General features: G+C 37.0%; 1 protein-coding gene across 1 annotated transcript in view; it reads right to left on the minus strand.

Annotated features, from left to right (window-relative positions):
• The window catches only part of GUCY1A2 (guanylate cyclase 1 soluble subunit alpha 2), a 317,332-nt gene that overhangs the window by 90,086 nt on the left and 201,153 nt on the right, over positions 1–26,093 (minus strand). Inside the window, exon 5 of the mRNA XM_023208016.2 lies at positions 23,078–23,563. Coding sequence (XP_023063784.1) covers positions 23,078–23,563 — 486 coding nt within the window. The remainder of the gene's footprint in view (positions 1–23,077; positions 23,564–26,093) is intronic.

Raw genomic sequence — 26,093 nt, forward strand, 5'->3', positions numbered from 1 at the left:
CACACACACACACACACACACACACACACACACACACACACACACACTATGGCCCAGGCCTTCATGGATACTTACTAGTAACAGAAGAGTAGGAAAAACTATGGTCTTGGGGTAGATTAAGAGGCTCTCTACTTTTTGTCCTTCACTTCAGACATACACAGTAACTTGCCACTGTTTATGTCCCTGTTTTGCCAGATACTCAATAGGGTGGCTGGAATGAACTCCTAACCAAAGATGAAAATCTGTGTGATTGTAGTCAAGCAAAGGTGTCAGGTCCATGGAATACTCACTGGACATACTCGAAGATAAGCAGCTTGCCACCAGCCTTGAACCCAGTCTTTCGTTGTTCCTGAGGTTGCAGTTCTTTAAGATACACTGACCGTCTTTGAAGATAACTCATAAAGATCCACATCAAAAAGAGACAGGAAGGCCCTGACACAGACAAGGGTTCAAGCCATGTAGATGAAAGAATGCAGTTTTCATCATTTTCCTGGCTTAGACAAAGTGATGGGGATGTTCATAGAAGCCACATTCTTGAAGTTGGGAGCACTAAAAGTCCAGAACCAAGATGCAAGGAGGTCAGCACACAGATATCACTGTTGGCCAAGCACAGGTCCAACAATAGATGGCAGATGATCTGGAGCAGGGGCAACTTCCAAAAGTAAGAGTTAGTTACACTGATACCAGAACAGCCTGAGTATCTCCATGGGCTGCCCTGCTGAAGGTAACCTGGCTTTTCCTCCACATAACAGTTGGTATTTCAGGAGTTGGGCTAGAGATCCCTTTAAAAATAACAGCAATCTTATCAGGTTCTGGAAGGCTATAGTCTGAGGACCAGGTGAAGAACCTACAGTTGATATCCTGCTCCTACAGGACTGGGGCATGGGATCCTTGCCATGTGACTGGAGTGAAAGGAAATGCCACTTGTCCAGAGGATCTGACCCCATATTGTTTAATGATTACCTTGTTTCTGAAGTAGAGGTTTGTTCAAAAAAAGAATTTGAACATGTAGCATGTCCTTAGATGTCTGAACTCTTTTTACCTCTTAATTGAGATGGCCCTCGGCAAATCTGCATCTTAGCCTCTATGCATGACATTTGGGTGGGGGTGGTTTCAAAAGGCGGCATCTCAGAAGGTGAGTCTATTTTCTTTGATGAATCTGTGGTCTCATCTCAGTGTCACCGTATCCACCCAAACTTGGGCTCCAGCTGGAGGAAGGCCCTGTTAGCCTGTGCATGTACTGTCTCCAGCTGTAGCCTTCAGAAAGTCCTTGGCATTCAGAGGCCAGGGCTTTGCCTCCTCCTTTATCTCTGTCACTTTATTTTCCTTCATCATTTCCTCTCTTCTCTACATGGATATCGCTTCATCAACTCTTCTTCAACCTACATTTCTTCCTCCACCAGCACCTCTCCACCTTCTTTTCACCCACCACCTCCTCTGCTTTCCTCATTTCTCCTGCTGCTATTGAGAAAATGGCACCCTCCTCAGTTATCACTTTTTTAGCAAACTCACCCTACCAGCTATTGCCTGAGTCCCAGTCACAACCCTGTAGGTTATTCTCCCAATATTTATGGGGGTTGAGAGGGCACTCCTTCCTGAAAGCAGGATGCTCACCAAGACCAGTGGTGCCAGTAGAAAACTAAGTCATCACAGGCAATGACTGGCAGGGTGGGGTGACCTGAAAATTGCCATAGCTCTAGAGGAGGGAGTGCCCCTGGTCCCAGAACAAGAGATAAACAATGAGGAAGAAGACACTGCACCTCCCAGAGGGAACAAAGAAACAGCCTCTACCTCTTTGGCAGCTGGGCATAAGCATATGCATTTTAATCAGACATTATATTGTGAATCTACCTCCACATTTTAATTTTATCCTTCCCTATAAATGTGATTACCAAAAAGGAAAGTTATTAAGATGTTCTTTTGAGTTTCTGTAAGTAATCTTGTAGTCATTCAATATGAAGATCTGCATTATAGGATCTTATTTTATGATGCTAAAGGTTAATATTCTAGCAATAATTTTTGCATATTAATGAAATTAACGTTGTAGAGGCTGGAGCTCCGTACTTGTTCCCCATGTGAAGTCATGGGTAATATCTACAGAACTGAGGTGTGATAAAGAGTCATTAAAGTAACCTCGTAATACCTTGAACTTTCTATGGACATTACTATCTGTCATACGAAGAACTGAAAGTCCTCAGTGGGTACTGTCATTAACCTACAGTGGCACTTCAGAGAGAAGAATCTGTGTACACAGGTACCCATCCTTGCATAGGCTCAGGGAAATAACAGGTCATCTGCTCCTAAAGCCCACCATCATTTTTAGATGTGGATAGCTTTTTTCTCCAGTAAAGCTTTAAATTCAAAGCCTGATTCTCAGAGACCCTAACAGAGAGGATGGATTGAAACTAGGCTTATTTACTCTTTCTAAAGGCCCCTGAAAGGCTCCTGGATGCACATATTACTTTTAAAGGAGAAGATGCAAAAGGAGAAGAAAAACCATTTCCACTTCACTGAGTACATGACTTTTTTAGGACACATCCCAAACAAAACTGCAAACTAGGCAAAGTCTATCTCAGGACTCCACCCTCAGTATTTTCAAGTTTTCTTTCCTGATTTCTGGATCCGTAATTTTCTTCCTTTTTGTTTGGCAAGGAGGGATCTGTAACTTTCTTACAACCATACCTGATGATGGACAAATTTCTATCACTCTCACAGGATGTATCATGTTAATCTGTGTGTGTGTTTATACTCCTCTCTGCCTACTATATATTTACCTAACTTTATATCCCTGGACCTGAGTATAGTATCAGGATGCCCATAAGAGTTCTATTAAATGCTTTAAATTGCATCCAATTTCTACATTTTAGGGTCAGAACTGGCCCTTAAGCAAGTTTTCAGTTGCAAAATTCAGGACAACCTGCATAAGAATCACCTAGAAGGTATTTGTTAAAAATTAGATTCCCAGGCTCCACTTGGATTTACTGAATCAAAATATGGATATAAGGGCCAGCTATCTGCATTCACAAGCTTCAGTTGTTTTATATGATTCCCAAAGTCTGAAGACTTCTGTATATGAAGTGAGTTAAAAATAGTATAATATTCACCTGGATATTCACCTTTTTCCTTTTTTTTTTTTAAAGAGCAGTGGCTTTCACAAAGGAGAAAAGCACTTCTAACCTGATCCCAGCTATTCCCATGTACTCCTCTGTATTCCACTCTATGCAGAGGGGTAATAAACTTTTCCAGATATTTCCTTGTTTGTTGAAAGTGCAGACTACAACGACCAGTCCAAATGTGCACATGCACACGCATACACACCACACATGCTGAGAATCTAGCACAGTAGGCATTCAATGATCCAAAGAAAGTTTGGTGGGCTCAATTAAACACACCCAAGCTCATTGTACAAATGATTTAGCAATTCAAATGGAAACAAGTTTAAGGATTTACTGACAAGGCTACTTTAAAAAAGACCCTCTTCATTCTTTCTTAAAAAAAAAAAAAACAATCTGTCTACTTACACTCATTTTAGTTGAGATTTTTGACCCAAATACGGCTGCTTTTAAGGATGTCTCTACAGTGCTCAGCTGGTACAGTGTTGAAAAGGAGGTCATGGATATAAATAGAACAGTGATTTGGCCTGGGAACTACTCCCAAATGAAGGAAAATGGATTCCAGATGACTGCCTATCACAGAAAGCTCTCCTCCTGATAAAACTCTCAGTAGGTCTTTCAATGTGCCTTCCGGTTCCTGCACAGGAATCTCCATCGTGTGGAAAATACTGATTCTACCTCCCAGGTTGTTTATCATAAAGGATACTGAATACTGAAGCATGTTAGGAAAGAGAAATACATTAAAATGTCCAGTCATTGTTAGATGTGGGCAATTCTAACTTTCTTTCTGATAGTCCTGTAAGACCTTCAACAACAGGGCTCCAGTTTCCCAGGTTCATCCACCTCAACCACTGTAATTTACTCCATGTCCCAATCAAAATGGGTAACTCAATCTTCTTTGCAAACCTTCTGTACCTCCCACCACCATATTAATATTCAAAGTTATTGCTCTACCTAGAGTTCATCCACTCACTCTTTATAAAATAATATCGAGTCTATTATTTTTCAAGGATTTCTGATACAAGAACTTTAAATATATCCCCAGAGAATGGCGAATGTCTGCTATATTTTGAATAAACACATAAGGAGTGCTAAATAATGTTAATTGATGTCACAAAAGTAAATCCTGTGACCCAATTTAGCATATCAAGTGAAAATAAGAATTCATTTTTTAGTATTTTTTGTGTGGTGGTTTCTTTTTTATTTTTAATTGTGGGTATATAGTATATATTACATATATAATATATATAATTATCCTCAGTTATTTTTAAATGTACAATTAAAATATTTTTTACTATAGTCATCCTGTTGTGCCAACAAATACTAGGTCTTATTCATTCTTTCTCTTTTTTTATGCCCATTAACCATCCCAACTTTCCTATGTCGACCCTACTACCGTTCCCAGTGTCTAGTAACCACCCTTCTGCTGTCTCTCTCCATGAATTCAGTTTTTTATATTTTAGCTTCCACAAGTGAGAATGTGGGAAGTTTGTCTTTCTTTTTTTTTTTTTGCTTGAAAACTTTATTAAAATAAGGATGAAACCTGAGAAAAGAACAATCAGAATGCCAGCCCTTTGCATAAAATCAGCAAGAAAGAAGAAAGAGAAAGGGAGAGAGAAGGGGAGAGAGAGAGAGAGAAAGAGAAAGAAAGAAAAAGGGAGGGAGGGAGGGAGGGAAGGAAGGAAGGAAAGAGAGAGAGAGAAAGAAGGAAGTTTGTCTTTCTGTGCCTGGCTTGTTTCAATTAATAATGACTTCCAGGTCCATCCATCTTATTGCAAATGACAGGATCTCATTCTTTTTATGGCTGAATAGTACCCCACTGTGTATATATACCACATTTTCTTTATTCATTTATCTGTTAATGGACACTTAGGTTTCTTCCAAATCTTGGCTACTGTGAATGGTACTACAATAAACATGGGAGTGCAGGTATCTCTTCCATATACTTATTTCCCTTCTTTTGGACATATACCTAGGAGTAGGATTGCTGGGTTTTAGGTTAGCTCTATTTTTAGTTTTCTGAGGAACCTACAAACTAGTCTCCATATTGGTTGTACTAATTTACATTACCACCAACAATGTACAAGGGTTCCCTTTGCTCCAGATTTTCTCCAGTATTTATTATTGCCTGTCTCTTGGGATAAAAGCCACTTTAACTGAGGTGAGATGCTATTGTATTATACTTTTGATTTGCATTTCTCTGATGATCAAAGATATTAAGCACTTTTTCATATACCTGTTTGCCATTTCTCTTCTTGTGAGAAATATCTACTCAGACCTTTTGTCTATTTTAAAATCAGATTATTAGATTTTTTTTTTTCCTATTGAGTTGTTTGAGCCCCTTATATATTCTGGTTATTAATCTCTTGTTAAATGGGTAGTTTGCAAATATTTTCTCCCATTCTGTGGGTTATCTCTTCACTTTGTTAATTGTTTCCTTTGCTGTGCAGAAGATTTTTAACTTGATGTGATCCCATTTGTCCGTTTTCACTTTCATTCCCTGTGCTTGTGGGATGTTACTCAAGAAATCTTTGCCCACTCCAATGTCCTGAAGAGTTTCCCTGTTTTCTTTTAGTGGTTTCATCATTTGAAGTCTTAGATTTAAGTCTTTAATCCATGTTAATTTGATTTTTCTATATGGTAAGACATAGTGGTCTAGTTTCTTTCTTCTGCATATGCATATCCAGTTTTCCCAGCATCATTTATTGAAAAGACTGTCCTTTCCCAAATGTATGTTCTTGGCACCTTTGTCAAAAATGAATTAACTGTAGATATATGGCTATATTACGGGTTCTCTGTTCTGTTCCACTGGTCAATGTGTCTGTCTTTATGCCAGTACCATGTTATTTTGGTTACTATAGCTCTGTATTATAATTTGAAGTCAGGTAATGTGATTCCTCCAGTTTTGTTCTTTTTGCTGTATAGTTTTAGCTATTCTGGGTCTTTTGTAATCCCGTATATATTTTAAGGTTATGTTTTATATTTCTGTGAAGAATGTCATTGGTATTTTGACAGGAATTGCACTAAATCTGTAGTTTGCTTTGGGCAGTATAGACATTTTAACAATACTGATTCTTCCAATCCATGAACATGAAATATATTTCCATTTTTTATGTCTTCTTCAATTTCTTAAATCAATGTTGTATACCTTTCATTGTAGAGATCTTCCACTTATTTGGTCAAGTTCATTCCTAGGTATTTAATTTTATTCCTCTGACTGTGTATTTTCAAATAGCTTGTCTTCAAGTTCACTAATTCTTTCTTCTGCTTGATCAATTCTGCTATTAAAGAGACTGATGCATTCTTCAGTATGTCAACTGCATTTTTCAACTTTAGAATTTCTGTTTGAGGTTTTTTAATTATTTCAATTTCTTTGTTAAATGTACCTGATAGAATTCTGAATTCCTTCTCTGTGTTATCTTAGTTTTCTTAGTTTCCTCAAAACAGGAATTTTCAGTTCTCTGAAAGGTCACATATCTCTGTTTCTCCAGGATTAGTCTCTGGTGTTTTATTTAGTTCATTTGGTGAAGTCACGTTTTCCTGGATAATCTTGATGCTAGTACATGTTCACCTGTGTCTGTGCATGAAGAATTCAGAATTTATTGCCGTCTTCACAGTTTGGGCTTGTTTGTACTTGTCCTTCTTGGGAAGGCTTTCCAGGTATTTGAAAGGACCGGGGTGTTGTAATCTAAGCCCTCGATCTAATGCCACGTGCATTAGCTCTGCATTAGGGGGCACCCAAGCCCAGTAATGCTGTGGTTTTTGCACACTCATAGAGGCACCACCTTGGTGGTCTTGGATAAGACCCAGAATAATTATCTGCATTACCAGGCAGAGACTCTTTTTTCTCCTTCCTTACTTTCTCCCAAACAATGGGAGTCTCTCTGCCTGTGCTGAGCCACCCAGGGCTTGGGATAGAGGGGCACAAACAACCCTGCGGCCACCAACACTGGGACAGTGCTGGGTCAGACCTAAAGCCAATACAACACTGGGTCTTGCTCAAGACCTGCTGTAACCACTACCTGGCTACTGCCTTTGTTTTCTTAAGGCCCTTGGGCTCTAACGGCAGCAGGTGGCAAAGTTAGCCAGGCTTGTGTCCTTTGCTTCACTGCAGTGAGTTACCCCAAGGCCCAGGGAGGTCTAGAGATGCCATCTGAGAGCTAAGGATTGGAATTAAAAAATCTGGAAGTCTACCCGGTTTTCTATTCTAGTGTGGTTGAGCTGGCCCTGAAACCATGAGACACCTTCCTACTCTTCCCTCCCCTTTCCACAGGCAGACGAGCCTCACCCTGTGGCCGCCACCACAGGCCCACAGGGACACTGGACAAGCTACTGCTGATGTTCACTTAAGGCCCAAGCGCTCTTCAGTCAGCTTGTGTGAATGCTGCCAGGCCTGGGACTTATCCTTCAGGGCAATGGGCTTCCCTCTGGCCCACGGCAGGTCCAGAAATGCTATTCAAGAGCAAGCCTTGAATCAATGGCCTACTTGTTGTTCTACCTCACTGGGGCTGAGCTGGTACCTAAGGTGTAAGACAAAGGCCCCTTTACTTTCCCCTCTGCTTTTCTCAACCAGATGAAGTCGCTCACTATAGCCTCCACAATTGGGATTGCTGAGTCTCACTTGAAGCCAGTGCATCTTAGAGTCTTGCTCAAGGCCCACAGAATAGTAGCTGGGTACCGCTGGTGGTTATTCAGGGCCCAAGGGCTCTTTAGGTGATGGGTTCAGCTAGGACTGGATCCTTCCCTTCAATACAATAGGCTTCCTTGTGGAGCATGGTGTGTCTAGAAATGTCTGGGAACCAGTGCCTGGAATGGGGGCCTCATGACTCTGACCAGTGCCCTATCCTGCTGTGGCTGAGCTGGTATCCAAAATGCAAGACAAAGCTCTCTTTACTTTTCCCTCTCTTCTCCTTAAGCGAAAGGAAGAAGTCTCTTTTGGAGATGTAAGTTGCAATGCTTGGGGCTGAGGGAGGGGTGCTGCAAGCATTCCCTTAGCTGCCCAAGTTGGTATCTCAGTAAGTTGTGTCTCCCACAAGTCCACTGACTCCAGGCCCAGCTCAGCACTAAAACTTGCAGTACTTGTGGCCTGGATTGACTTTTAAGTCTGTTTAAGACCCCAGAGCACTTTAGTCCATGGTGGCAAGTTTTGGCAGAACTCAAGTTCTGACCGCTGGCATGCGTGATTCCCCTCTGCCTAGTGCTGGTCTAAATGCTTCCTCTGTGTAAGGGTGTCAGCTGAGTTCAGCCTGGTTTTGCTTTCTGCTGTGACAGGACAGCACTGAGTTCAATGTAAAGTCTCACAATCACTGCAGTCTCAAGTACACAAATTTCTCCATGCTTTGCAGCTACTACAGGGGGAATTGGGAAGGTGTAATGTCAACAATTGAGGACTGTCTTTCCTGAACTCTTCAGTGTCTCTTTCAGCGATATGAAGTTTAAATCAGATACTGTGAGTATTCACCTGATTTGGGGTCTTACGAAGCTATGTGTGTGTGTGTGTGTGTGTGTGTGCACGCACGCATGCAGATGGTTGCTGAATTTGGTGTCTCTGTGAAGGAGACAATCAGTGGAAACTTCTGTTGTGCCATCTTGATCCACCCCCCAATAATTCATGTTTTAAAGGAGACCATCTTAACCCATAAATCCTACAATTTTTATATATCTACGGAATTACCATCTTTTATTTTCTCAGAATATAGATTTACAAAAAAGCCTCCCCTAGTCCCTCTTCCAGAAGTCAAATTTGTCACATGCTTCCAAGTCCACCTTTCATGCCATATCTTTTCTGAAAGTATCTCCAGTCCTCAGTAGAATAATATATTTGATTCCTTCAGAACACCAATAAATTTTGTTTTTTATATATCTTATACTGAACTCATTTATATTTCATACCAGAAGAGCTGGTACCATTCCTACTAAAACTATTCCAAAAAATTGAGGAGGGACTCCTCCCTAACTCATTCCGTAAGGGCAGCAGCATCCTGATACCAAAACCTGGCATAGATACAACAAAAAAAGAAAAAAACTTAGGGCCAGCATCCTTGATGAACACTGAGGCAAAAATCCTCAACAAAATACTGGCAAACTGAATCCAGCAACAAATCAAAACACTTACCCACTATCAGTCAGGCGCAGTGGCTCACACCTGTAATCCCAGCACTTTGAGAGGCCAAGGCAGACAGATCACGAGGTCAAGAGTTCGAGACCAGCTTGGCCAACACAGTGAAACCACATCTCTACTAAAAATACAAAAATTAGCCAGGCGTGGTGGCAGGCGCATGTAATCCCAGCTACTTGGGAGGCTGAATCAGAACAATCACTTGAACCCAGGAGGCAGAGGTTGGAGTGAGCTGAGATCACGCCATTGTACTCCAGCCTGGGCAACAGAGTGAGAGACTCCATCTCAGGAAAAAAAAAAAAAAATATATATATATATATATATATAATATATATATATATAAAACCCACTATCAATCATCAAGTAGGCATTATCCCTGGGTTTCAAGATTGATTCAACATACACAAATCAATGAATGTGATTCATCACAGAAACAGAACTGAAGACAAAAACCACATGATTATCTCAATAGATGCAGAAAAATGCTTTCAATAAAATTCAACATCCATTCATGTTAAAAACTCCCAATAAAATAGATATTGAAGGAACATACCTCAAAATAATAAGCACCACAAATGACAAGCCCAAAGCCAACATCATAACCAATGGGCAAAAGCTGCACGCATTCTTGAAAACCAGCACAAGACAAGGATGCCCTCTCTTGCCTATCCTATTCAACACAGTATTGAAAAAGAAATTAAGAAAATAATCCCACTTAAAGTAGCAACAAAAAGAATAAACTACTTAAAATTAATCAAGGATGTGAATGATGTGTACATTGAAAACTGTAATATATTGATTAAAGAAATTAAAGAAGACACACCAGTGGAAGAATACCTGTTCATGGAATGGAAAAAATAATATTGTAAAAATGTTCATAAAACCCAAAGTGACCACAGATTCAATGCAATCCCTATCAAAATTCCAATGACATTTTTCACAGAAATAGTAAAAATAATCCTAAAATTCATATATAACTGCAATATCCAAAATAATCTTGAGAATGAAGAACAAAGCTGGAGCCGTCAGATTTACTGATTTCGAGCTAATCATTATGCAATTGTAATGAAAATGGTATGGTGTTGGCATAAAAACAGACACATAAACCAATGACACAGAATGAGATCCCAGAACTAAATCTACACAATCTTTTACAAGGACACCAAGAAAACACAATGAAAGAATTTTCTCTTCAATAAATTGGTTGGGAAGCTAGATTGGGTTGGGGAAATGAAATTAGATCCTTCTCTTATGACATACAGAAAAATCAACTCGAAATGTAATAAAGACGCAAATGTAAGTCCCAAAACTGTAAAAGTCTTAGCTAAAAACATAAGGACAAAGCTCTGTGACACTGGCCTTAGCAATGAGTTTTTTGGATACACCAACACAGTCACCAAAAGCAAAAATAAGCAAGTGGGATTACATCAAACTAAAAATATTCTGCATAGCAAAAAAAGGAATCAACATAATGAAAAAGGTAACCTACAGAAGGGGAGAAAATATTTGCAAACCACATGTCTGGTGAGGGGTTAATATCCAAAATATTCAAAGAACTCATACAACGTGGTAGTAAAGACACCAAACAGCCCAATTAAAAAGTGAACAAAGGACCTGAATAAACAGTTTCATGAATATACACAAAAATGACCAACAGGTATATGAAAGGGCTCAAAATCAGTAATCATAAGGGAAGTGCAAATTAAAGCCACAATGAGATACCACCTCACACCTGTTAGAATGATGATTATCAAAAATCTGAGATAACAAATGCCGATGAGGGTATGGAGAAAAGGCAGTATTTGTACACAGTTTTTGAGGGTGTAAATTGGTACAGCTATTATGGAAACACAATGGAGGTTCCTAAAATATTAAAAGCAAAACTATAATTTTCATCAACTGCACTTCTGGATACGTATCCGAAGGAAATGAAATCAGGATATTGAAGAGATATCTGCACTTCCACGTTCACTGCGGCATTATTCAAAATAGCCAAGATGTGAAATCAACCTGTGTCTATCAACAGATGAATGAATAAAGAAAATGTGACACACACACACACATACATACATACACATACACAGATATATGTAATGAAATATTATTCAGCCATAATAAAGAACAAAATCCTGCCATTTGTGGGTGAATCCAGAGAACATTATGCTAAGTGAAATAAGCCAGACACAGAAAGACGAATACTGTATGATCTCACTTATAAGTAGAATCTAAATAACTCTCTGTGTTTCTCATATGAATAGAGAGTAGAATGGTGGTTGCCAAGGGGTGGAAGAAATGGGAAGATGTTAGTCAAATGGCAGAATTTTTCAGTTATAAGGTGACTACGTTCTGGGGATCTACCATATAGCATGCCGACTATATTTAATAATGCTGTATTTCTGCTAAGAGAGTAGATCTCAAAGTGTCCTCACTATACACACACACAAACAAACACAAAGGATAATTATGTCTGATAATAGATCAACTATATATTAATTTGATTGTGATAATCATTGCACAATCTATACATATATCAAACTGTCATATTGTAAACCTTAAATTTATACAGTTTTATTTAATTATTAATATAACTCAAAATAGCTGGATAAATAAATACATAAAATCCAATAAATAAAATCCAAATCGAATAAAATAAATATCTCAATAATGTTATTACCCAATGCCTAGATTAGTCCTTAAACACAGTATGTGATCAATAATTATTGAAAATGAAATTAATGAATAAACATACATTAAAAATTTAGCATGGTACCTGGCACATATTAAGCATTCAGCCAGTATCAGTCCCTGTCCCTTCTTTCATAGCAAATTCCTCAAGACATTCTCTCTGGTCTTGGTCTTCTTTCATATGAATAACTCCAGATGGAGTCAATTGCTGCTACTGTTGATCAATTTACAACAATTTTCCACATACATATCATGATTTTGAATTATGAATAGACAAATTCCAAACAATAATCATTTGCTGAACAAGTTTTTTGTGTCAACTGCAACAAATACGTGAGACCTCTAATACTGCTCCCATTTTATAGATGCAGAAGCTGAACACAGAGAAGTTATGTGACTTACTCAATTAGGTGACAAAGATATAATTAAAATCAGGTTTTCAGACTTTATCTTCAATACCCTTTCCCCTACATTTAGCTGCCATTGCACTGTCATAGGCAACTACAACAGTCCTCGTCTGGGCTCTCTCTGATGGTCAAAGGACCTTATATTAAGCAGAGGACTGAAACATGCCCCATTGGATATGAGGCAGTGACACTAATTATGGAATTTGGTAAGGGAAAAAGAGAGAGTCACAAAGTTGCCCTTTGATGACAGCATAAAAAAGCTATCCAATATTAAACTTTGACTATTATAGGAAAATATAACATTAAAAAATGCTTTGGACAATCTTAAGAACAGCATTATCTTAATAGACAGCTTTCATAGACTCCAACACATATGCACATATGCATGTACATGTGCATGCCCTCCACCCCAACACATGCAGCTAGATCAGCAGTCTCACAGGGATTTTGCTTCAAGTGATTTCTTATATTTTTCCAACTTGAAAGCCATGTTACCCATTTCAAAGCTTGAAAAATGCATCAAAACTTATTTATATCCATTTTAACCCAAATTTAAGATGACAGAGTTAAATTCTCACCTTTCTACTTTAAAAGATGTTTGCAAAAATAAACACAAATCATTTAAAACTTGCCGTGGGTTTTTACTTATTAATAGGGAGGCAGCAGCATTGATTTGCAGTTTGAAAACATTTTCCTAGCAAACTACATACAGCTCCAACACTAAGAATTTAGAATCTGAGAATCTCATAGAATCAGGGGACCTACTGAGAGCTGTTCCCACCTGCCCCATCAAAAGGCTGTGGTGTATCACTCCTGTGATCAGAGCATATGCTTCAGCCAGTCTATTTCATAGGGATCTTCTGTGCTGAAATTATTCTTTTAACTTTTGTACAAAGATCCTCTTTAATCTCCAGGAGCCAAAGAGAACAAGTGTTTATGATATTCAACACATATTCAAAAATAGTGCACATTTGTTGAATACCTTAAAAAAGGAAACCTAGTTATATTTTTACCTCTAGGCTAGAATTCAAATTGCAATTTACAAAGTCATGCTCATCCTCTAATTACTACATTGAGGGCCTCATGTTTGTAATAAGGACCTTTGGCTGATGGTTCTTTTCAGCCTCAGAACAGTCCTGTGACATACTATTGTTTTCATTTTAAAAAGATGAACTCTGATAATTTGTCAAAGTTTCTGGAGAGATCATACCAATTTATAAATAAATAAAGATTTCATTTTATGTATTAAAAGTAATGGCAAAACCCACAATTACTTTTGCACTAACCTATAGTATATAAGTGCCAGAACAATTTTTTTTCCTGGTTCTGCATCTAGGTAATTGGAAACACTAGCTATCTGACATATGAATGGTTTAAACCATTGCTTTCTAAAATATGAGCTTTTAACTAAATCAGAACTAAATTCAAGTAACATCTGCAATTTAGTAAACTCATCTTCAAAAGGGACACTTAGTATTTGATAGCACAACAGAGCAATCATAATAATAATTTAATTGTACATTTTAAAAGGGTCTAACTGGATTGTTTGTAACACAAAAAGTAAGTACTTGAGGGAATGGGTACCCCATTTTCCATGATGTGATTATCACACATTGCATGCCTGTATCAAAACATCTCACATACTCCATAAATACATATACCTACTATATACCCACAAACATTGAAATAAAAAATTTAAAAAGACAAAAGGGACATTGTAACACTTATTCCACAGGACTGTTCTGGAAAATAAGTGAAATATCACAATTTAAGCACTTAACACTGAGACTGGAACACAGTTTGGATTCAGTAAATGTGAATTCTATTAGTTTCATTTCACTTTCAGAAATTTTCTCTTTTGAAATCACTGTTATTAAATGATAAACAGTGGGAGAAGTACAGCATTTCTGTTACATAAAAGCATTAATTAAATGTTTGTTTAAAAAAGGTAATAGAAACACCTCAATTCAGTGAGATTTGCACATTGCATTAAGGCTATCCTATGAGATAAGTGAGATAGTGGTCCTGCCTAGAAAATCAATTTCCATTTTAGTAAACTCACCCTATGTACAAACCAAAAACAAGTTATTCATGCTGTTCTGCTGAAATGGTTAGTGGCAAAAATAAATGAGCAGTTTGAGCTTAGAGCTTAACTTCTTTACAGTTTCTTGATATACAAAAGAGAGATACTGTGTAATAACACAATTAACTCTATAAGGCTAATGAAAATCTTTTATTTGCATCATGGGGTAGCATTTATTCTTATTAGAAATAGGAAATCCTGGCAACATGGACTAATCTACTAAGAGAACTTACTAGAGATTTATATCATGAAGAAATATCCACACTGCCTGTAGAAGTGATATGCCTTCTCTTGGGATTTCAGTCTGCTCAGGCTGCTATACCAAAATACCATAGACTGGGTGGCTTAAACAACAGGAATTTATTCCTCATAGTTCTGGAGGCCGGAAAGTCCAAGATCAAGATGCCAACCAATTCACTTCCCAGGTGAGGGCTCTCTTCCTAGCTTACAGGTGGCTGCCTTCTTACTGCGTCCTCACAAAGAGGAGAGAAAGCAAGCTCAAGTCTCTTTTTCTTATAAGGATTCTAACTCCATCATTGACAACCCCACATTCAAGACCTCATCTAAACTTACTTAACTCCAAAATACTCCACCTCTAAATATTATCACATTAAGTAGGGCTTCAACATATGAATTTTGGGGGGGGTCACAAATATTCAGTTCATACTGCTTGTAAAAATCAAAAACATCAATCTCTTTGCAGTTGCCACCACTCTTTAGAAATTAAATATCAATAGGGACAAAAATAACCCCAAAACACTTTGAAAAATTCAGCAAGACACTTCATTAATATTAACTTCTGATTAGCAATTGAAAGTATTTTAGCCTTCTGTCTTCAGAATATGCCACAACACTAAAAGAAATGTTCTCTGAATATAGAAGAAAATAATTCAGGCTATCATATTAGAATATAAAAAATAGACATTTGGGGTTCAGTTTCATAGTATTGGTCACAGACAACCCACGAGTCATTATGGCTTTAAGAAAACCGTCATCTTTGTAAATTCCACATTGTAATTCAGAGTATGCAGCTGGAACCATCTTTAAGAATCTTTGAGGCCCCACGAAGATGACACAAATAATGCATTTCGAAAAGCTATTTATCTCCCTCCCTCCTTATCTTTTATTTCTCTCTACCCTTCCTTTACAGTCTTTGGCATACAGTGCAATTCTAATAACCTAAAAGAATAAATCCAAATAAATAAGCATTTTATCTATTTCTAGTAAGGATTGGATACACAATGTTTACATACATAAAAATGCCTGCACATATACAACACACACACACACAGACACACACACTTCCCATATGGGACCAGATATACCTGTTTGAATAGTATGTACATTTACTACCATGAAGCAGACACTGTTCTAAGCACTTTACATAAATCTCATTTAAAAGCTCACTAAATAAAACTATAAAGTGATAAAATTAGTCTCTTATTTACAGATGATAAAACTGAGGCAGAGAGATTAAATAAGCTATGAAAGGTGGAAAGATGAGAACTCTAACTAGTGCACTCAAGATAGCACTGGGATTCCACAGCCTCGGCTGAATGAATTGAAAGAAACGTATCTTACCCTTGCCTCTTCCTTATCTCCAACTAAAGTGCTCGCCAAAGGCAAACATATAAATGAGGTTAAACCCTCTTCAGGTAATTTTTACAGCATTATGGTATTTTGAAACTGACATTATAACTCCCCCCATAGAAAGCTATCAGAACAGAATGCTTATCTGTGACTTTCACCTTACTTCCTAAAGCATATAAATGAGTTCTTTTCTATTCACTAAAATTGTTCTAAAAATACATTCTAATTTCCATAACATTTTAAAGGTTCTATGGAAGTCATGGCTCCTTATCAAGTGAGTTATAAATGTTTATTGAGTGAATGAATGAGTTGAATAAATTTTTGACTTAAGACATTCTTATTTCCTAACTTACTAAAAAACATTACTGCCTTGTTTCCAACAAAATATCAGCAAAAGCAAATGATGTTGATGTTGATGGAGACTACTGAAGATAACTAACATAAATCTTAAACAATGCTCAATTTTAAAAGTGTGTGCACTGATCATTAAGAGAGAAAATATGTAAATTTGGGGAAAAATGAAGCAGTTACTCTTTACTAAATGGAACTGGCATTTCACGCTGCAAATGAAGTAAAATGGCATATACATATTTATAAAATTCCAACAATAACTTAAGTACCTAAGTACTTTAAAAGGCTTTCTGTTTTACAACAAAACAAGGTGGAAGTGAAGCATTTCATTTTTCTGTGAAATCTAATTCATGCTGAAGTGATATCCTTGAGAATCTGTTGCATTTTCTAAAATCTGGCTTAAGGTCCAGTGAAGTAGCTTCGCATCAAGTGGCAAGACAAATCAAAATTCTTGAGGCATAAAGTTGTGTAGCCCTAAAACTCTATGTCAGAAACATCTGTTTTCAGCTTTTACAAAGGAGGTTAAAGATGGGGATTTATGTCTGCTATAGCTCCTTAGCCAATGTACAAATTCAGGTGCTGTGAGTATTATCAGTACAAAGCCTCGGCAGTCTTCACCGAGATACCCTGACTAAAAGGGCTTGCCTGACTCTCAGTTTCCCTGGGATATTAACATGCACACTCAAAAGTGAACACTGATCACTTATATATAAGCTTATGTACAAGCATCTCTATCATGGATGTTTATCACTATTAACTTTTGCATTTTGTATTTATTTTTAGAAGGTGCCATGGTTTGAATGTGTTCCTCAAAATTCTTGATCCCCAATACAAAAGTATTGAGGGTGGGACCTAATGGGAGGTCATGAAGATGGAGCCACTATTTGAAGAGCTTGTAGGAATAGGTTCACTCTGCTCTCTCTTGCCCTTTGCATTCATCCATGTTGGGATATAGCAAGGAGACCCACACCAGATGCCAGCACCTTCATCTTGAACTTCCCAGACTTAAGAACTGTGAGAAATTAAATTTCTGTTCTTTATAAATAACCCAGTCTCAGGTATTCTATTATGACAGCACAAAATGTATTAAGACAGAATGTCTAGATTTTTTTTTCCCACAAAGTGGTTAAGGAATTACAGTTAACAGGAGTCTACAGTTAATAGAAGACTAAAGCATAATAATATGCTGGCATAAATTAAGTGAAATGTACATGATCTTAATGGCTTTTCTGACCCCTTTAATTGGTATTCATGGAGTTTGCAATGTATAAAGTTAACACAGTGTTTTCATTGGCCTTAAAAGACTTTTAGAAGAACTCAATGTATCTAGTAATTTTCACACCGTATTAATTCCAAGAGAGTCCCCAAGCACATTTTCTGCATTTTCAAGGAGGGATATAACCAACCTCCTAACTCTAGTATCTCAGTGATTCTAATCCTGTTTTAGTATTTAAAAGCTCAGTGGACATCTCTATATCCTTTGATGAGGTTGCCATATTCAGTTCCCCTTTAACACTGTAGACTTGTCCTATGTACCCTCTGATTCTAAGCTTAATTCTGTCCAGGGAAAAGACTCTGCTTCTTTATCAAAGTTTGTACTGATACCCGTATTTATACTTTCTATCTAGACATGCCGCCTGGTTTCCAGTTCCTGTCATCTAGACCCCTTGGGCCCAGTCCCAAGGTCTTGTATTCCCTAAGAGTTTTCCTGGATTTCCTCCTACTTTGCTAATTGGCCTGAACTCTGCTTTTCCAGCTAGACTTATAATACTTGCATTCCTTTGCCAATATGAACTTTGTGTTGTTGTTTTTCAGATTTTCAACATCAGATTCCCTAATGTAATAGAATTTTGGTCCTGGTATTTCCTGGTTGCACTATCTTGTCTTACTGTGGACTTCTTCCCAATCTAAACCTGACAATGTTTAATGCCATGGACATTTGCAAACCACACTTGAAAGCTGTGATGGGAACACTCCCTCTACCTTTACTCTGACAGAGAAAAGTATTTTATCACTAACATTTTTTTTTCAGATGGAGTCTCACTCTGTTGCCCAGGCTGGAGTGTAGTGGCGAGATCTCGGCTCACTGCAACCTCCACCTCCTGGGTTCAATCAATTCTCCTGCCTCAGCCTCCCAACTAGCTGGGATGACAGGTGTCCACCACCATGCCTGGCTAATTTTTGTATTTTTAGTAGAAACAGGGTTTCACCAGGTTGGCCAGGTTGATCTTGAACTCCTGACCTCAAGTGATCCACCCACCTTGGCCTCCCAAAGTGCTGGGATTACAGGTGTGACCCACCGCGTCCGGCCATCACTAACATTTTTAGAGTTACCTGGGCAAGGTGATTTTTAAAACCAGATCAACTTTTATTCCATTTCACTGTTTTAAAAATATACCTCTTATTGCCTGCACCTGGGACCACTGCTCCCACAATACTTCTTTTGGTATGCTACTTTCCATAGGAGGAATGAAGACAGAGGTGCTGGCTGGTTTCTAACAAAGAGAAAAGATGGCAGATGGGAGAATCTCCAACTTGACAGTATAACTACAGTTACTGATTCTGTAACACTGTTTTTAAACAGTTTCCACTTGGTTTCTGTCATTTGATCTTTGTCTAGATCACAGCCTAAATTGTACAAAAACTATAGGCTTTAGAATCAGACAAGTCTCAGTCCAAATTCTGACTTATGAGCCATGTTATCTGGATTTAACCTTTCCAAAACTCAGTTTTCTTATCTGAAAATATACATAATGTCACATGTTATTCAAGGAGGGATTAAATGAGATCATATTTTATTCTTTTCTAAAAAGCTCTGGGCCTACTAGGTATGTATATAACACACACACACACACACACACACACACACACACACACAATCACATAACATGCATCCCTGTATGTCTAGATAGATACACATGTCTGAGAAGTTCCAATGGCAGCTAATATTTACATTTACTACTATGTACCAGATGCTATTCTAAGTTCTTTGAGTATAGGAAAGCTCACTGAAATGCTTATGATGTAACTATAAGATTGATTCACTAAGTATCTTTATTTTATGAGGCACAAAACTGGAGAAAAGTCAAGTTAAAGTGCTTAAAGGTGAAAAGATGGGAATGCTAAAGATTGTATTTAAAATAGCACTGGAACACTGCAACCGTGGCAGAACGGAATCAGAGAAAGTGGAGAAGTCTTTCTCCCTGTTTATCTAAAATCAAAGGTCTTCCCCAAGACAAATGTAAAATAAAGCAAAATGTACATTAATTTGCTTCAATAGTCAATGCATTATTTATTATTATTATTATTTATATGCCATTGATTTACAAAATTAGATACTGGTTCTTTATGTTCATGAGAGAATAAGCTGAGAAGCAAAATTATGTCGACTTTTACTGAAAATTTGCCTTTCTAATTACAAAAGAAACAAAATTATAATCCAGACTTCCTTCAATTTGCCTAGCTCTTACTTAGTATTCATATACCTGTAACATCATGGCAGTTAAGCATTGTAAAGGCTTTCATTTTCTCAGTGCTTGATATGAGCACAGCAAAATCTACAGCTTCTTCCTCAACCCTCTACTTTATAGAAAGCTTGATTATTTTGGCGGAATGATCTTATTATGTCTTAATTTATCTGGATTCTACCACTGAAATTATAATTATTCACTCTATCATCTACCTAATGATAGGAAAACATGGAGTAATGACATGAAGAAGAGAGGGGCAACCACAAATTTAGAGACTAGTATCTCATGTCATAGCACACTATGAAAGCCCCATGTGGGTCACTCCATCTAGTTCTTTTCTCTTGGCATTTAGTTTTGCCTGGCTTCCTTTCACATTTCTAAAAACACAAAAGGTGGGCTGTACCTTATTTTTCTCTGTGGTATCGTTATTCTACATAATTACCGAAATTCTATACACACTTTCAATTTAGCAAAACTCTTTTCATTTCATAAAATAAGAAGATTTGTGATCCTTACCAAAAAATTCTACCACCTCTGGGATTTTTTGTTTCAATAGCAATTAAAAATTTAGCAAATAGTTCATGGTTTAAAATAGCACTATGTGTATTTTCTAGAAAATACACTAGAATGTTTATGAAGATTACAAATCAGGCTGGTCAAATAGAAGTTTTCTAATTTATATCCCTCCTGATGCATTTGTCCCAATGTACTTTTTTAATCCTATACAGGACCAATATCTCTTTATTTGTCTTTCCTTCTCTGGCCAAACCACTAATTGCTATGGATTTAGCATATATTGTATTTCCAGTCTGGATTTCCCAAACTCAACCTCCCTAATCCTGAATAAGCAGCCAAAGCAGCCCTATACACCTATCCTAGATACATATACTTACTAGCTGAGATGGTTGAGTGTCAACTTCAATGGATTGAAGGATAAGAAATATTGTTCCTGGGTGTGTCTATGAGGGTGTTGCCAAAGGAGATTAACACTTGAGTCAGTGGACTGGGAGAGGCAGACCTACCCTCAATCCAGGTGGGTACCATCTAATCAGCTGCCACCGTGACTAGGATAAAAGCAGGCAGAGGAATGTGGAAGGACTAAACTGGCCTGAGTCTTCTGGCCTCCATCTTTCTCCTGTGCTAGGTGCTTTCTGCCCTCAAACATTGGACTCCAAGTTCTTTAGCTTTTGGACTCTTGGACGTACACTAGTGGTTTGCTTGGGGTTCTCAGGCCTTCGACCACAGACTGAAGGCTGCACTGTTTTTGAGGTTTTGGGACTCAAACTGGCTTCCTTGCTCCTCAACTTGCAGACAGCCTATGGTGAGATTTCACCTTGTGATCGTGTGAGTCAATACCCCTTAATAAACTCCCTTTCATATACACATCTATCCTATTAGTCCCATCCCTCTAGAGAACCCTGGCTAATACACTAGCACTGAAGATACGTTAAGAACACCAAGCCCTGGAATCTTATTTAGTTATAATTCATTGCAAAATTTCTGAAGCAAGTTTAGTTTAAGAAAAGTTGTGAACTAGAATTATTATATGTGTGTGTATGTGTGTGTGTATATAAACATTTTGTAAGTTAAAACTTGATTATTATTATGACTAGATGGAACTGTTCATGGTTTAAAAATATATAGGAAAATTTCAAGATCATACAGAATATTTCTACTGTTTTTCTGTGAGATGTCCTAGCTTATATCAAGGGAAGGAATGCTTGATGTCTAAGAAATCAAGTTGTATTTTAAAACCTTGAGCCTGCTTTGGTATACTCAGAAGCATCACATTTCTTCTTTCCTCAAAATTTAACTGATACTTATGTTTGTCAGGAATTCCCATGTTTTTTCCAAAGAATAATTTATTTATCTATTATCATTCTCATTTAGTTGTATGAACTTAGGGCTAAAAAAACAAAATAAAACAAAACAAAACATGACTGCTTTAACTGGAGGACACGAACACTGCAAATCAGTAGTTTAGAGGGAAAAGACTGTTTGTTGCAGAGATTGGTGTAATAGTGCCCCAAGTATGGAGGAAGGAAAGTGTTGCCAAATTCAGCTGATCTCCTCTGTCCTGAAAGTGACAGTATAACATTATAGTATCTCTCTGGTTTAGAATCAGACATTTGGCTGCCACTGCTATAAATTATATACCAATAAATTATAAGGGAGTTAAAGATAATTTATAAGAACTTAATTTTCTGTAACAAGGAAAATCCCTCATACTTACTTCATACTGAATGTTTACCACTCAGAAGAAATTCAAGTAAAATATTTAACATTGGCTATATAGTCTACATAATGAAACTAAAGAGTTCCTTTCCCCAAGACATACCTTCATAAAATTACCCTCTGGATGATAATACAAAATGTACACAGTGAATCAGACAGGTTCTTTCTAAATCTGCTTATGTGAAGATCATACTATAAAGTAAGTAGCTGGTCAATATGTAGTAGTAAAGAAGAAAATAAAACCTGCAGTTCACAACTGTTTATACTAAAAGTACTTGATTCCCTTCATATAAAAAAAGCCCTGCACCCTGACAAATTGTGCAATCCACGTAAGATTCTAGGTAAAGTTGTAGAGTTATCAATTAGGTAGATGTGGAGCTAAATGGCTCAAAATATTGCTATGATCTTAATAAGAAATAAAGAATTCACCAAATCAAACCAACAAATGGTGGTTGGCACCAATTTTGGAAGTTTTTCCATTATGTAGCTTGGAAAATTAAGGTACTTCCTCAAAAACCCATTAGTCATTTGAGCAATAGCTGGAGTATTTATATATAAGTCTTTTTTTTTTTAGAATTATAGAGATCTCAGTTAATAATGCAGTGCAAAATACTGATTAGCCATATTTGATAATACAATGCATATTTTAACTTGCTATTTCTTTTTAACTGTAAAAATAAAATTCTTAGTTTATATTGGAATCCTATTTTCTAAGCAAGAATAATTCTGTGGTAAAAAGTTGCCTAAAATTCAACAAGTTTAATTTTTTAATAAAAATAAACATAGAGGAGTAGCTATACAGAATTTTTCCTTACTGAGCAATATCACGATTTTTCACAGTTATCTATGTCAATACAAATCAACTCATATTGAAAGTTTACTCATAAAGAAGAAACACCTGTATTCTCTATAAAGATTTCTAAATTAAAGAGTTGTCAATTATTTAGTATTAAGTTAAAAAATCAATTTAAGATGACAAGTTACTATTAAAAAACATTTATATATAAGTAACTAAACTCCCTTACCTTATAAATATCCAAAAATCCACACTGGTGGTCAAATCTGGTGTACAGTTCATTCAGCATGCTGATTACTTGCATGGGAGTACACTGGGCACATATGGCTGTGAAGCCAACAATGTCTGAAAAGAGCATGGTGACATCATCAAACTTTCTGGCCTGTACTTGCTGCCCTTGCCACAATTGCTGGGCTACATCGCCAGGGAAAATAGAATATAGAAGATCCACTGTCTTCTTTTTCTCTTCTTCCAGGGCCTGGTGAGTTCTTTCCAAAGTTGCCTTTAATTTATCCATCCTTTTCTTCAAGCCATCTTGGGCCTTTGCCTGCTCACCAACCAAAATGACATCTCGGGTGGCATCATGGATAGGGATGTCTGAGAGATGTAGCCCTCGGCCCATGAGTTCATCCAACTTGTCCACACATGGAGAGCCCAAAAATAAAATGGAATTTGATTCTGGAACATGGATCATTTGTCCTTTGACTTCCATCACCTGTGAAATTAACATGGAATTTTGATCAGTACTCTTCACATAGTAGGTTCACAAAATTTAATATATTATCTGATGAATAGAAAGAAAAAAATGTTGTATTAGCAATACTCAGTTACTGCATCCATATAAGCAAATTTAAATCTGATTGTCAGCCAGTTTAAAATTCATGGTTCTGAAGATAAACAATTGTTTTATATCTCACTCAGCTACTTTCTAAAGACAATAATGAAATGGAAAGTGAGATCAGTGAAAAGTGAATCAGGAAAACATTTTTTATTTAAGATGATACTCTCAGGTACATCATGAAACTGGTTTATGAGCCAATTCAAAAGCTTTCAGCCTGCTAAATAATAATAAAATTATGGTAAATCCATCTGTCAAAATAACTATATTTAACTGTCATTAAAATAATACCCCTTTCAGAAAATAAATCCAGGAGGTTAAAATGAATCAAAGTAATTGTTTGGCCTTATGTAAATCATTTCTCAACCATTATAGTACTTTGAAAATGTCCTAGTTATTGTGCTGCTTAGATTAGTGGACAGTTCTCTTATTCTTAAAGATAAAAATATAAACTAGATATCATTAAGCTAACATTATCAGAAAATATCACTCAACTAGCATGTTCATATAAGCTAAAAATAAATGAAAAATAATACTTATAATACTGAAGGAATTTGGGTCATATGATAAAGAATCTGAGGGTACAATAATTTAAATCTATTCCTCTTTTCTATGCCCTTTCACTGGAGAATTTAGGGAACTGAGATTTAACGGGAAACAGTGAACACAAGCTTACACCCGGTAGCCTAACGAACACCTTCAGAGGGCACAATGAGCACCAGTAGAAAAGGAAGGTGAAGGTGGGGTATGGCTACAACTATAGCTATTTGGATTGGACTAAGGTGAAACTAAGAACACCTGGAGAAGAAGCTAGTTGCAATTACTTAGAAAGAATAGGCTAAAAGTCGACCAATTGGGACTGTGCATCAGTTTCATCTATGTTCCACTATCACACAGAATGTGCTCAATACGTGTATTTTCCTGTCTTCTTTATAGCTAAATAGTTAAGCTAGTTGATAAAAACTGGTGGCACTGAACAAACATGTAATAAACTGTAGGGATTTGGATTTTTAAGTCCGTTAATATTTTTACTTTGCTCCCTTGTACCATTCACCAAGATCTTATTTATATAAGAAAATAAAATGGAATCTTGCTTGATGTTATGATTTTTATGGAATTAAATGCTCACTTTACCTTATGTAAAATTTCTGCTGAAGTTCAGTATTTCATCCTTTTATTTATATTACTCTCATTTATTCACTAAAATATTTATTGAGTATTTTCTGTTTACTAATAATGCTCTGCTCTGGATGATAAGGATAGAAAGATAAAATATGGTTCCCCTTTTCAAACATACCACAGTATGGTGGAGAACCAAATCTATATTGGGCCAGAGAATAGGAGGAGGAAGACAGTCTAAATTCACCACCTAAAATAGGCTCTCAAAATACTGCAGGCTATGGTTTGAGTAAAAAGAAAATAATTGTCCTGTAAAATATTTACAGATTGTTTTGTATATGTTTTGTATGTTTTTGGGGGGAGGAGTGTTGTTAATAATACATACTTTCTTGTTAATAGGATCTTAAGGGCATGGTAAGGAAGATACACATAATGTACAATCCCATAGTTTAAAAATTATTATTATTATTATTATTATTACTATTATTTTGAGACGGAGTCTCACTCTGTCACCCAAGCTGGAGTGCAGTGGCGCGATCTCGGCTCACTGCAAGCTCCGCCTACCGGGTTCACGCCATTCTCCTTCCTCAGCCTCCCGAGTAGCTGGGACTACAGGCACCCACCACCACGCCCAGCTAATTTTTTGTATTTTTAGTAGAGACGGGGTTTCACCGTGATAGCCAGGATGGTCTCCATCTCCTGACCTCGTGATCCGCCCGTCTCGGCCTCCCAAAGTGCTGGGATCACAGGCGTGAGCCACCACGCCCAGCCTAAAAATTATTATATCCATTTTTTTAAGATTGACATAAGCACAAAAACCTTGATAAGCTTAATAGAGTTAATCATATTTTTAAATGGCAATGATAACATCTGATACTCATATGTTTAAACTTCTATGTAGCCTCTCTCTCTCTGTCTTCACATTTCTTTCCAATTACTTCATTTTTCTTCTCCCTCTTGCTTTCTTCTTTCTTCGCTCTTGCTTCCTGGAGTTGCACTTTTTTCACCCTCCTCTCTTCATTTGGTGTTTGTCTCTCCTTCTGCTGGTCTCTCTTCCTCATCTCTTGGACCTTGCTCTCTCATTTTTTTCCATTGGTTCCTGTTTTCTTTTTCTTTCTCTTTTCTTTTTAAGTATCAACTTTAACATTTACCATCACAACTAAACCTTATTCTCTTTTGCCTTTATCATCTCCATCTTAATTTTAAATATGGAATCAGTGTACGTACGTATGCATAAATTAATATATATTGTTGCCTATATATAATACATTTTAAAGATTTCTTTAAT

Source organism: Piliocolobus tephrosceles, chromosome 13 (assembly GCF_002776525.5).
Source record: "Piliocolobus tephrosceles isolate RC106 chromosome 13, ASM277652v3, whole genome shotgun sequence".
Taxonomy (NCBI): Eukaryota; Metazoa; Chordata; class Mammalia; order Primates; family Cercopithecidae; genus Piliocolobus; species Piliocolobus tephrosceles.